Source organism: Drosophila gunungcola, unplaced genomic scaffold, assembly GCF_025200985.1.
Source record: "Drosophila gunungcola strain Sukarami unplaced genomic scaffold, Dgunungcola_SK_2 000001F, whole genome shotgun sequence".
Taxonomy (NCBI): Eukaryota; Metazoa; Arthropoda; class Insecta; order Diptera; family Drosophilidae; genus Drosophila; species Drosophila gunungcola.
In genome coordinates this window covers 10,056,139-10,068,933 of record NW_026453197.1, presented here as the reverse complement: position 1 = coordinate 10,068,933, position 12,795 = coordinate 10,056,139, and the positions used below count along the sequence as shown (strand labels likewise).

Below are 12,795 nucleotides of genomic sequence, written 5' to 3'. Positions count from 1 at the left end.
GCTAATTACTTATGTATATATATATATATATATTCATAAAATATACCAGAAATTAACCAATTAGAGCTATGTGAAGAAGGTCTCAGTACAATTCAAGATTAGGTTCGGCAGAACACCTGTCTTACATAACTCTAGTTCACCGCAGTGTACATAAATATTTTGGCTAGATAGCATGTAAAGGGAAATGCGAATCTCATTGCCCGATGCCTTGTTACGACTTTTCGTTAATGATAAAAATGAATTCAAAATGATAGTTTTTTGTAATAAAATATAACTTAAGAATTTACATGCTGTATGTATGTTTTGTTTTCATGGGAGCTGGGGAATGTGGGTAATACTATAATAATTTGTGAGCTAGCCGTTTAGCGACAGAAATAGGGCTGACCAAGGCTGGCATTGTTCTCATTGCGCATGCCGGCAAAGAACCGATTGATGTCCTCCTCGGTTACGACTTTCTTGCTGGCGGCGAATGCCTGCAGGTATTCCTTCAGCTTGTCCTTCATGCGATTGTACTCAGTAATCGCATCGATTTGCTGTGTCCGGTCAATGGAGGCCAATGCCCGAATGCCTTGCTCATAGCTGGAATTCTCCTCCGCCCGCTTCATGCCGCGCTCCTCGTACGTCTTGGCCGAGTCCTCGGCGTCAAGCAGGAACTCCACGGCAAGTTCCTTGTACAGCGACAGGCATTCGGAGCACTGGCAAAGCGATTTGCGCCAATCATTAGTCCAGAAAGCGGCACCTTATAAAATAGAAGGGTTGAAATGGTTAATCAATTGCTGAATGTGAGTACTGCCAAAGTTGGCCTTACTAAAGGGGTATAGAATAATGTAGAATTGGCTAAAATTGACAACCCCATGCTTATATTTTATAATTTGTTTAATATTTCCATTAAAATTAAAATCTCTATAGTATTAATACATCTTTAGGGAGAATATGCACATATTGTTGAACATTTATTTATGAACAAATCGAATGGCGATTCCCAAAACCTCATAAATTTAGTTTAGAGATTTCTTTCAAATATTCTCAACATTTAAGAAACCCGCTTGTTCATACACTTCCCCTTAAAATTGTTAATATCGACCATGAATCTAGAGTACTTTAGCGAGGGCCTAGACTGCCTGATGTACTGCGGCATGAAGCTATCGCCGGAGCAGCGCATCTTGATTGAAAACTCGTTGATTGCATTGCAGAATGATAACCGCTTTTCGGGCATGTATCTATGGGGTCGCATTACGGCCACAAAAAACGATTATTACATTGCCTTTGGCTACACAAACGATTGCCTGAAGGATCGCAAGTATTTCTACAGTTTGGATCAGTTCCAGTGGCAGCTCTTGCCATTTGTCCAGAGCCCCACAATCTTTCAGGCCACCATACTGGCGAGGGAGCCCTTCATTGGGGATCCCAGCTTGATGTCCTATGTAAAGCTGGTAAGTTGATAAGAGGCTATATTTCGTGTGTTTACTGAAATCGCTGCATTCACTGCCAACAGGATCCAACTTTTGATATTGTGGGCAATCAGGTGGCTGGCATCGGTCGCCCCGAAGTTGTTAAGCTAAAGGAAGAGGAAAGACTGGCAGCCATTGTGTTCATCATTACCGAGGAGTGTGCCATTTGTCCGCGTGGAGCCTTCTACAAGATGACCGATGGTCGTGTGATTCCTAACCAGATGTTTCGGGGCCTAAATGACCTGCAGATCGAAAACCAATCCTATTACCAGCTTTATCGTCTGCCCCGTAATGATCTGAAAGTTAATTTGGCCAAGAGGAGCGACTATAACTATGCTATTGACTTTCTCGACACCATCGACTGTGTTATACCGCTGGGTCAGTCCTTTGCCTTGAATATGCAAAGGAACGAACATTTGGTGATAATCAAATCGTGTCTGTGGATGGGCATGACCTTCTTCCACAAAATGAACTCCCATAAACATGGTTTCCTCTACCTGGGCGATGGCAAGAAGAACTTTGACTTGCTTTTCATGTATTAAGTTTGCTTTTGAATAATAATTTCGTTTTTTTTCTTAAGGCATATAATCATAGACTGTTGTTTAGGTTGAGAGGTATTCGCAAAATCTAGTTGCTGGTCTAATTAACGAAATCTTACTGGAGTGAATTTGTACAAAGCTTTCATTAAATACTTATTTATCTTTAGGCCTTGGTTTTTGGTGATCTTAAATCATCCAAACTTCAAGCTAATTGTTGGTATCTTTACATTCCTCTGTTGATTGAAAAAATAATTGGCTTTGCACTCACAAGAATCTAGAGTTGCTAAAGCATTTTATCAATTCTTTAATTTTAAATCCTCGTATTGCATTGCCCTTCTTTTAAAATAATACCTGGAAAACATGTTTAACATAAAAGGATCCTCTTAGGGGCCTTTTTCTTTTAACAAATTCTACGTTATTAGATTCGTTTACTTACCCTGGTGCTCCTTGGATGGCTTGGGACGACGGCAGGCCTCCAGCTTGGGGCGCTTCTGGCTGGGCTCGCCCTCCTCCGCTGGAGATTCGCCTTCAGGAACCTTCATGATATCGCAGATGCTGCGGTCCAACTCGTTCTTCAGCTGGTTGTCCTCTGCCTCCGGTTTGCCATCCTTGGCACTATCCGCAACCACCGGTTGCAGGGCCAGTCCAGTGTAATCCTTTAGGAAGGGTTTGGCCTCCATGCAGCCATCGCAGATCATTTCGCTGCAGGAATCCAGCCACTTTTCGCTGGAGCCGGGCGCCTTCATGTGCGGCAAGTGGTACCAGTCCTCGCAGATGGCGCACTGCAGCATCACCTCCTCGACGGTGCGATCGGGATCGGGATAGGGCCGCTTGCACTTGCAGTACAGGCCCTGGAAATTCTGGTTATACAGATTGCCCTCGTTCCGGGGTTGAACACCCTCGACCTGTGGATTCAGGGAGCATTTGCCCAGTCGCTGGGTGGGGCAATCGCAGCGGAAATTGCGCTTAGTGTAGAGTTCCACCAGTTCGTGGTGCTCGTGGCAGCGATAGGAGCAGGCCAAGCAGATTCCTGCGGCCTTGGCCAGATCCTCGCGAGCCTCGGGACAACAGGTGAGGCAGGAGTAGAGCGCCTGCCGGCCAATGTGGCCCTTTGCATACGTGCAGGACTTCTCATCGGAGGCGCCCAGCACCGCGGCATATTCGTCCTCCAGTTCCTTTTCCTGCTCCAGGACATCCAGCATCGTAATGGTCGATTGCTCCAGCGGATTGGACTCCTCGCCCTCGGCAACACCAGCTGCAGCATTTAACTCGCTCATTTTCTGAGTTGAACTAATACAATTTGGCTTGGCTTCGTGTCAATTCCTAGAAAGTGCCGGAATGCGCTGCGTTTGGCGCGATTGGATGAAAATTGCAAATAATTCAACCACCAAAAATTAGAGATGCACCAAAACAGCTTGTCTATGCGATACTTATCGGTTGCAGTGCTGGCAAACCTTTTCGTACAGCGATTTTTAAATTACCGGTTGGAATAATAAGCTAGATTTAAATAGCCAAACTAGTAGCAGATATAATGACAATAAATTGATCATACGTTATAGAGTTAGACAAACATAAATTTTATAACTTGAACATGCTTTCAAAAACTTGTTAAATTCCCCTCTTTAATTTACCCCGCCTTTTTTTTTTTTAGCTTAAAATAGCTAAATGGGCAGAACCACAATGCCTTATTGCGTTTGCCAACACTACCCCACCGAATTTTCTGAGCGTGCTACTGTTTATAACAAACAATTTCGGTTTTTGCTGTAATTTAACCAAAATAAATATACAAAATGAATGCGCCGCCCACCTTTGAGTCATTCCTGCTCTACGAAGGCGAAAAAAAGTGAGTTACTAATTACGTCTTACCAAATAAACACCTGTAACCAATTTTTCTAATTGTTTTGGCGCGGTGGCAGAATCATCAAAGAATTGGACACCAAAGTAACAAATGCGGCTATATTTACGATAAATAAAGAGGATCACACTCTGGGCAACATGATCCGCAAGTAAGTCGGTTAATTAAACAGGATAATAACAGAATAACCGGGTGTTTTGCTTCAACAGCCAACTGCTGAAGGACCCCAATGTTTTATTTGCCGGCTACAAGGTTCCGCATCCCCTGGAACACAAATTCGTCATCCGGATCCAAACTACGGCGGATTATTCCCCTCAAGAGGCCTTCATGAACGCCATAACCGATCTGCTGGCGGAATTATCTCTCTTTGAAGAACGCTTTAAGGTAAGACCATGTCCTTCGTTAATTTATTTTAACCCTTTATATTACCGTGATACATTTCTGAAATATACCCTTTCAATTTGACTGGTTAGTAATGTCTATAAAGTAATTTACAAAAGCTTGTTCGATGTAAAGCATTATCATTATACTAAAAAAAAGGGCAAATTGTAACTATTAAAAGCAAAAGTTGTATTCTTTAACTTTACGTAGCATCAAAATCGGTTCAATCCATATAAGGATACAAAGGGTTAAACCATCATATTAAAATTCAATCATTCAATTTTTTTTTTCTTTTTTCAGGATGCCATCAAGGAGAAAAAGGAGGGAGGCGATTAATTGTACTTCTATCTTATATAAAACCCAATAAACTCTGGACAGTCTTCTTCCACATTCTTATTTTTTATTTTTACACTATGTTTACATTCAAAAATTACGAAAACAACCGATTGTGTTTGCCACAAATCGCATTAAATAAATAAAAACAATTTAAAATAGACTACTATCCAAGAATGTGTGCATAACGCAAGATCACGATTTTAAATAGAGAATGTTGGTTTTTTAGTGATTGAGTGAAGCTCTGCTGAGGTACAAGTTATCTCATCTGATCGATCTCGCCATACGGTTATGCTAAAGAGTCAAAAACAAAGTAAAATGGAAAAATAATTTAGAATTTAACTAGGCCTAAAAGGTTTCATCATCGGCGCATTCGCTCGTGTCGTGGCCAAAGACTGAAAAAGGGAAATCTTTAAGGTTTTGTTCAGATAATATTGTGAATATTTTGACTTACCCTCGCAAGAATCGCAGTATTTTCTGGGCGCTGGCAACTTGCGTTCCTTCTCGTTATTATTGGCCTCGGACGGTGGCGGAGAGTAATCCCGATCCTCGCTGGCCTGGATTGGACAGTCCTCCGTCTCGTGCTTGTCAAACTCATCGCAGATGTCGCAGAAAAGTCTGGGCGCCGGTTTTCGCTTGGTCAGCACATCAAAGGCATTTGGCCTTGAAAAATAAGCAATATAATTATTAAGTTTTTTAAGTTCAACAATGTCCAGAATTTAAAGTATTTACTTGACACTTAAATTAAAACGCTCAATTGTTTATTCTGTTTTTAGAAAACTAAATAATAAAAAATTTAAACTGCAGTCTTCGGAAAATCCCACTCACTTGGTAAAATCAATTGGCACGGTTTCCAGAGTCTGCACTTTGGACTTGAGTGCATCATTCTTTTGCTGCATATCCGCAATGATTGAGTTCAGAAAGTTGATCTTGGCCAGACTTGTTTCGGTGTCCAGTGACTATAAGTGAGAAATAAAAGCATTAGTAACTCGTCTTTCTACTATTTAATAAAAGTAAACCCACCTCCAGTTCATCTCCCTTTCCTGACCGGCTACCCGCTCCATTCCTTTGCGTCTTGAGGATCAAAATCTCCCTAGACTTCTCCAGTTCAAGCGATTCCAGCTGGCGCCTCAGCTCCTTGGTCTCCAGATTGGCAGTCTTTTGGGCTTCGTTGGCTTGTTGGAGTGCGGCCTCCAGTTCCACAACTCGATTTTGAAGCTGTTCCAGCAGCTTGGACTTAGCGGAGGCCGAATCATCCATTTCATCGATGACTTTCTGGTACTCGGCCAGCTGCGTGTCGAATTCGTTGCCCTTTTCCAAAAGCGATTGTTTTTGTTGAAGGGACTTTTGGAGCTCGTCATTAGCTTGCTTTAGTTGGCTTAGTTGCTCAGTTAACTGTGAGAATTCCTCTTGCAGGTTCCTCTCCTTTTGCTGGGCCTGTTCCAACTTATCCTGGAGTTCGTTGTGGCTCTTGTTTCGGTCTTCCAGTAGAGTATTACTTTCTTGAAGTTTGGCTTCAAGACTTTTAAGGTTTTCCTCTTTTTTAAACAGTGATTCCTGAAGTTCAACATTGGCTTGTTGGAGTTGACGTAGTTGCTCGGTGACTGCCAGAGATTCTCCTTGAAGGTTTCCTTCGCTCTCCTGCGCTTTGGCCAGCAACTCCTGAAGTTCTTTGTTTGTGGCTTGTTGAACTTCCAAATGAGAATGGGCTGCTTCGAGTTTTTTCTCGAAAACCTTCAACAGTCCTTCTACTTTTACGAGGGAATCATTAACTTTTCCATTGGCCTGCTGCACTTGTTGAAGTTCACTGGATAGTTTGGCAGCCTCTTCCTGCAAAGATTTCTCGCGCTGTTGGGTCTCCTCCAATTTAACTTGGGTTTCCTTCAACAGATTACTTTGGGTCTCTGAGTGAGTTTTGCTTTCTTTTAATTTATCTTCTAAATTCTGTACAAGTTCTTCTTTTTGCTTGAGGGATTCTGAGAGTTCCGACTGAGTCTTTTGAAACTCTTGTAGTTGCTCATTTAATTTGCTACTTTCTTCGAGTAAATTCTTTTCGTTCCTTTGAGCTTCTTCTAGTTTTACTTGTACTTCCTGGGTTGAAGTAATTTGACCTTCAATAATGGAACTCGTTTCCTTTAGTTTACCCTCCAAACTCAGGACAATTTCTTCTTTTTGCTTTAGGGAATCTTGAAGTTCATCCAATGACTGTTGAAGTTCCTTTAGTTGCTCTTTGGAAGCCAAGGATTCTTGCTGCAAACTCTGCTCACTCTGTTGGGTTTGCTCTAATTTGGACTCCAACTCCTCGAACTTTTTCTGTCGCTCATCGAGTTGAAGATGCGTTTCCTTTAGCTCCTCCTTCATTCCGGTGAGTTTTTCAATCAACCGCTCGGAATTCATATCCGCTTCCATTTCGAAAAGCTCGAATATGTGATTTGTTTCGCTTTTCTCCGCCTGAAGGACTTCCAAGACGGTGGAGAGCTCTGCATTGGTGGCTGATATGTTGGCATTAGCCACCTGGATGGCTTCCACAAGGGTCTTAAGGTCAGCTATCTTCTGGGCATCTTCGGCGGACATTTTCTCCTTGTGTTGGATCTCGGCATTGGAGATTTCCAAACGCTCTTGCAAATCTTTAATGGTTTCCTGATTGCCGCTGCTTAGCTCTTGATTATCCGCCTTGGCCTTAGCGACTTGTTCTTGTAGATCCTTAATAGATTCTTCCAGAGACTTCTCTTTTCTTTCACCCTCTGCTTTTAATTTTGTTTGCGAATCTTGACTATCTTGCAGCTGCTGTCGAAGCTCCTGCAATTCTTTCTCCTTCTGCAACATTTCCTGAGTCCACTCATCTGCTTTGCTGGTCAATTCCTTTTGACCAGTGGCTAATTCCTCCGAGAACTTGGAGAGTTTTGTGTGTAGGTCGCTTGAAGAGGATCGTTCTGCCAGGAGCTCAGCATGCAGAGTATCGGTGATCTCCTTCACCTGATCTTGTAGGCGAGAAGCCTCCGCTCGGGATTCAGCATAGTCCTGTTTGGAAATAAAGTGATCATAAATAAAATGTATTTATACTATAAGTTAGTATAGTAGCCCTACCTTGTTAACTTTCTCCAAAGCCGCATTGGCTGCCTCAACTTGCTTCGTTCTGGATTCCAAATCCGTATTGCATGAGCAGAGAGCTGACTGCGTCTCCTCCATTTGGGACTTCAGTTTGGCAATCTGTTCCTGCAGATTGGCCAACTGTTTGGCATCCTCCTCTAGGCTTCCATTTGCTGACTCCAGTTGTTTGGTCTTGGCTTCCACATCCGATTGGCTAGCTTTCAGATCCGACTGAGTTTTCTCCGCCTGGGACCTAAGCTGACTGATCTCTTCCTGCAATTTGGCCAAATTCTTGGAACCCTCTTCTCCAGATGCGGCTGCCTGTTGCTGGAGTTGTTCTAATTGGTTTTGAGTGGACTTAAGAGCCCCTTCGGTTTCAGTCGACTTTGCTTGGAGTTCTTGAAGTTCCTGTGTCTTTTGGCTTAAAATCTTTTCCTGATTTATATTCAGTTCTTCCAGATCAGTTAAGAGTTTTTCTTGGGCTTGGGTTTTCTCCTCCAGTTGTTGTTGCAGTTTTTGAAGTGATTCCTTGAATTCATTTATTTGTATATCCTTTTGGGTATTGACCTCCTTGTTTTCCTGAAGAGTTGTCTCTGTCTCTGACTGTTTCTTTTGGGAGTTTTCAAGTTCAGTTTGTTTTAAGACCAATTGCTGCTCTATTGATAGTTTTTCTAATTTAAATTGACTTATTTCATTTTCAGCCTTTTCCCTGACTAGTTTTTCTTGTTCCGCCAATTGCTTTATTTCTGTTAATTGCTTTTCAAGGTTTTCTTTTTCCTGCTGGTTTTTCGCAGCGCCTTCTTTAAATTGATTAAGCTCCTCTAGGGTTTTTTCTAAAAGAGAAGATTTTTCATCACCTCCTGCCTTTTGCTGCCGAAGCATATCATCCAGAGCCAAATTTTCCGCTTTTTGTACATTTAATTGGGTGGTTAGTTCATCGAGTTGTTGACCTATCTCCTTGAGTTGCTCATCCCGAATTCGAACTTCGGTCTGAAAAATCTCGTATTCATCGCTTTTGTTAACCCTTTCGCCTTCCAGAGAATCTGAGGCTGCCTTCATGCTCTGCAGCTCGGCGGTGACTTTCTTCAGCTCTTCGGATTTTTCGGCCAGCTTTTGATTGAATACAACTTGAGCCTCCTCAGCTTGCTTTTCGTTATCCTCCTTGAGCAGTGCCAGTTCCCGGCGAAGATTCTCAATGCCACACTCCGAGAGGGAGAATTTCTCCAGAGACTCATCCTTGGACACCAGTTCAGACTGAAGAGTGGCATTCTGTTCCTGCAGGTACTTCACATTCTCCCTCAACCGCTGCTCCTCCTCCAGCTGCTCGGCAATACGGGACTCAGTCTCCTTTTGCTGAATGCTAAGCTTTTCCTGCAGTTGGGCAATCTCCTCCTTAAGGGCGCTATCATCTGAAGGCGGGGCAGGTGTTGGTATGCTCTGCAGACTTGGCGAGGCTAAGGATTATACATAAAATTAGCATATGTGTTTATTTACTTTTATTTATCTTATTTCTTTACCGGACACCAATTGTGTGATTTTTGACTCCAGATCGTGTATCTTTTCCTTGTAGACCTGCGATTGAGCCTAATAAAATAATTTTCAATAAATTAGAGCCCAGGCTAAATTATAAATTTATAAAAATGTACATTGACTTGTTTTGCTTATGTATAATTTCACATCAAACTATTTGCGATTTTAATGGGATTAAGCCCTTATATTAAATGAATAAATTAAATGTGTTGCAGAAACACGGCCCAGTTAACTAATAAGTCAAAAGATTCGGCATGAAAAGTATTTGACTTTAATAATATGATAATTACAAAAAGGATATACGTAGGGGAATATACTTATATTACAATAAATTATTTCTTTACAAAATGTTAATCACAAATATACCTAAATTAAAAATAAATTTGTTTAAAAAGCCTACTGTAATAACCATAAATCAAATCAATAAGAAATCCCTATTAACTATAATATATATTTAAGGGGCTCATTAAATCTATGAGATGGAGCCTCTTATAGTTATTACTTTTTACTAAAGGGTGTGTTTTTTACTTGGAAGAGCCAAGGTTTCTATTGCATACTTTGAGTTCTAACAGCTGCTCGTAAATGCATTTATTAATATATATATATATTTTTTGATTTAACTATATGTTGGAAAAACGGGATTGAATGCCAGCTATCATGTTAACATCATTATTAAATAATAACTAATCAGCATTTTAATTGTAAGTTAACATTTAATTTTCCTAAGCAAATCTAAAATATTTAAAAATAATTTAAATTTTAAAATTAAAATGTCTTTCGAAAGCTTTAACAATAAACACAAGGTCTAACCCTTAAATTCGCTACTTTAAATACCAGAGTTTAAGAAAAGTCAAAAAAGCAAATACTCAACTTTAAATAGAGTCAATACATCAAACTACTAATACAAATAAAATTAAAAAGTATTGAATATTCTGCATAGAACAAGTCAATGTACATTGCCAACTAAAATTTCTACTCGTTCTTACATTTATTTCATCGCCACAAAACTGGGCCTCGTCTACGGAGAATTGCAACTCTTCCGATTTCTTTCGTTCATCTCCCAATGCCGACTCCAATTCAACAATTCTTGCCTTCAGCTAAGGATCGAGATATCAGAGAGATACGAAAACAGGATTAGCAAAGAAATGACAACCATCAATAAAACAACATTTGGAGATTTCAAAGATGTTTCGCATATTGTTAATGTATTTTTCATCATATAGATAGTATTTAAGTGTATATCGTATATATCGTATCAACTAAACCAACAGCAAGAAAAATTCGCTTTCGTACAAAATAATCAAAAATTGTTAGACAACTTTTCCATTTTCCATTTTTTTTCTTTTAAATTTCGTTTTCAATTTTTTTAAGCCAAACAAACCGTTTTAGTATAAATTTATTCGTTTTGGTTTTTCGGTTGGCTTTCGTTATTCTTTTGGGTTTTTCTATGTTCATTATTTAAAAGATCTTTAATTTTTTTATTTGGTTGTATCAGCTTAAAACGCTGTGCAGACTTCAACATTGTCTTCAGTGGTTTCCTTTCTCGGTGCGAAGAAAGTTAATTTAAAAATCATCCAATCGAATAGCTTTGAGCACTGTGGTTGCCCATCCATCTGTTCCAGATCTCTACTTGATGCGCAGCGGCGTAAGGACACTGTGCAGGATGCAGTGCCTCTCGTGCTTTCCAGACCAGCCGCGGAACTCGCGTCGCAGATCGGAAACCTTTATGCTGTGTCTCGCTATCAGACGTCTCCAGCGATCCGCTTCGATCAGTATTTGCTATAAGAATTATACAAAAATAGTTTTGTGCAAACAGAATTTCTTTTCTAAGGCCAGCGTAATTTCAAATTGTTCAAATTGGTTGTGAAATCATAATATTTTTGGTTTTGCGTTAAAAAGGATGGAGAGTTCAGTGGATGAGGTAAAGGTAGGAGAAATGGAGGTGGCGAGGTTCGGATAGGGGCTGATAATTTTGTTGCTAATTTAACAATCAAACTCAAAGTGCGCTTGACAAATAGAAAAGTCGGACACGTATCCGCATATAATTATCAACACAAACAGTTTATTTAAAACGAAACCAAACAGAAAGCACAAAACTCAATCATCCTAGACAGTCATCTTCTAGAAAAGCCCCCAAAAGCAGTTGCGCAAAATACATATAAGAGTGTACAGTGCGTTTTAAACTTATAAGGCTTGAGCCTAAGCAAAGCAATTTTAAACACACTGTATGAGTAAGCCAGCAGTGCAAAAGTGCAAACGTTTAATGCAAATAATTTTGTTTATTTATAATTAGTGCTTTTTTTTTTTGCTGAAGTTTCTAGGTACAGTACATGATAATTGAAGGGTACAAAGTTGTTTGTGTGTCTGAACTGAGATGAACTCAAAAATAATTATTTGAAATGAGAAAATAAAATAAATTTGTAAACAATTTTTGAAAATGTTAACCCTTTCAATCTTTCGGGATGCAAGTTAATGGTAAATTAAAATTTTGTGCCAGCACAAAATGCAAAAATAATAATACATTCAATGTATGCAAGTTGATTTGAAATCAATTTGGTTTTGTATACATTTCAATAATAACCTTAACCCATTGTTAGCCGTATTTTGACCGAGTTTAATGCGGTTGAACCCCAAAAACCTTTCATGCCTAGTTAAACTTATGAAATTTGTACTCTTCTCAGCGTTCGAAGTTAATTTGATGATTCATTTTGGGAAAATGACTGACAATTTGGAGATGACTTGTGGCTTAACAGTTGTTAAAGAACAAAACACAAAATAAAACGTGCCAAAAATTAAGTGAGTTTGAGTTAAATCAACAACAATAAACACAAGAAAATGAGGCAAATAATAAAGACATAAATGTGAAAAATAAAGAAAAATTAACCAAATGAAAAGGAAATGGTTGAGTGGTTGAGGTGGGTGGAGTTGGATGTTGTTTTGTTTTGTGTAAACAGCCAGCGCGGGTGCAATGCAAAAACAAAATCAAAACGAAACAATACAAAACACAATTAATCGAAACCGAAACTGCACAAATGACTGAGCAAACATTGACTGCGTCCGTGTTGTCGTCAGCCAACTGGAAAGAGTTTCTTTTTATCGCAAAACCAAACTTTCTTTGGCTTGGCCTGCTGCTTTTGATGTTGTTGCTGCTGCTGCTGCTGCTGCTGCTGATGTGTCTGCAATATCTGTTGCTGTTGCTGCTGCTGCAGTGGCTGTCTGCTGTATGTTGCTGCTGTTATGGCTGGTCTTGTGCTGGTCGTAATGCTGCTGCTCAGGGTGGTGGGCACCCAGATTGATTGCTGTGGACTCTTAACCCTTGACTTCTTGTTGCTGGGTCGATAGGGTCGCGACCTGTCCGCATAGGGCAGCGGTGCGTACATGGTATCGGTGAAGATAGTTACCTCGTTGATGTTCTTCTGCAGCTGCAGCGCCTGATTCTGGGCATCCTCGCGGTCCAAGTCGCGCTCCACCATCAGCTGCTCCACATGCTGTTGCTTCTCGCGCAGCAGATCCTACAATATCGATTGATCGACCAAAAAATAAAGAACACAGAGAGCACAAAGCAAGCTTTGATGAAATGCCTGAACACACAATTACAATACGAGAGAGACGGTTG

At 40.3% G+C, this 12,795-nt stretch overlaps 4 protein-coding genes across 24 annotated transcripts in view; 2 read left to right on the top strand and 2 right to left on the bottom strand.

Moving 5' to 3' along the window:
* Positions 1-9: 9 nt before the first annotated feature.
* On the bottom strand, positions 10-3,404 carry LOC128262393 (putative E3 ubiquitin-protein ligase UBR7). Its single transcript, XM_052996625.1, has 2 exons — positions 2,427-3,404; positions 10-739 (listed from the first exon to the last, which is right to left on the bottom strand). Exons 1-2 carry the CDS (start codon positions 3,265-3,267, stop codon positions 363-365), a joined length of 1,218 nt encoding a protein of 405 aa, XP_052852585.1. The 5' UTR covers positions 3,268-3,404; the 3' UTR covers positions 10-362.
* On the top strand, positions 789-2,031 carry LOC128262394 (radial spoke head protein 9 homolog). Its single transcript, XM_052996626.1, has 2 exons — positions 789-1,433; positions 1,496-2,031. Exons 1-2 carry the CDS (start codon positions 1,086-1,088, stop codon positions 1,991-1,993), a joined length of 846 nt encoding a protein of 281 aa, XP_052852586.1. The 5' UTR covers positions 789-1,085; the 3' UTR covers positions 1,994-2,031.
* Positions 3,405-3,686: 282 nt separating the features above from the next.
* On the top strand, positions 3,687-4,616 carry LOC128262395 (DNA-directed RNA polymerase II subunit RPB11). The gene is made up of 4 exons (XM_052996627.1): positions 3,687-3,833; positions 3,907-3,996; positions 4,055-4,229; positions 4,527-4,616. Exons 1-4 carry the CDS (start codon positions 3,781-3,783, stop codon positions 4,560-4,562), a joined length of 354 nt encoding a protein of 117 aa, XP_052852587.1. The 5' UTR covers positions 3,687-3,780; the 3' UTR covers positions 4,563-4,616.
* The window catches only part of LOC128262388 (restin homolog), a 27,694-nt gene continuing 19,503 nt past the window's right edge, over positions 4,605-12,795 (bottom strand). For 16 of the 21 annotated variants that reach the window (XM_052996597.1, XM_052996603.1, XM_052996595.1 and 13 more), the window contains 8 exons: positions 12,581-12,691; positions 10,166-10,276; positions 9,167-9,233; positions 7,647-9,103; positions 5,583-7,580; positions 5,388-5,518; positions 5,014-5,222; positions 4,605-4,954 (listed from right to left, as the gene is read on the bottom strand). In XM_052996597.1, coding sequence (XP_052852557.1) covers positions 4,908-4,954; positions 5,014-5,222; positions 5,388-5,518; positions 5,583-7,580; positions 7,647-9,103; positions 9,167-9,233; positions 10,166-10,276; positions 12,581-12,691 — 4,131 coding nt within the window. In that variant the 3' untranslated portion in view covers positions 4,605-4,907. Of the gene's footprint in view, positions 4,955-5,013; positions 5,223-5,387; positions 5,519-5,582; positions 7,581-7,646; positions 9,104-9,166; positions 9,234-10,165; positions 10,277-10,356; positions 10,959-12,256; positions 12,692-12,795 lie in introns of those variants that run through there. The other 5 variants (XM_052996612.1, XM_052996613.1, XM_052996614.1 and 2 more) reach the window with 3 other exon arrangements.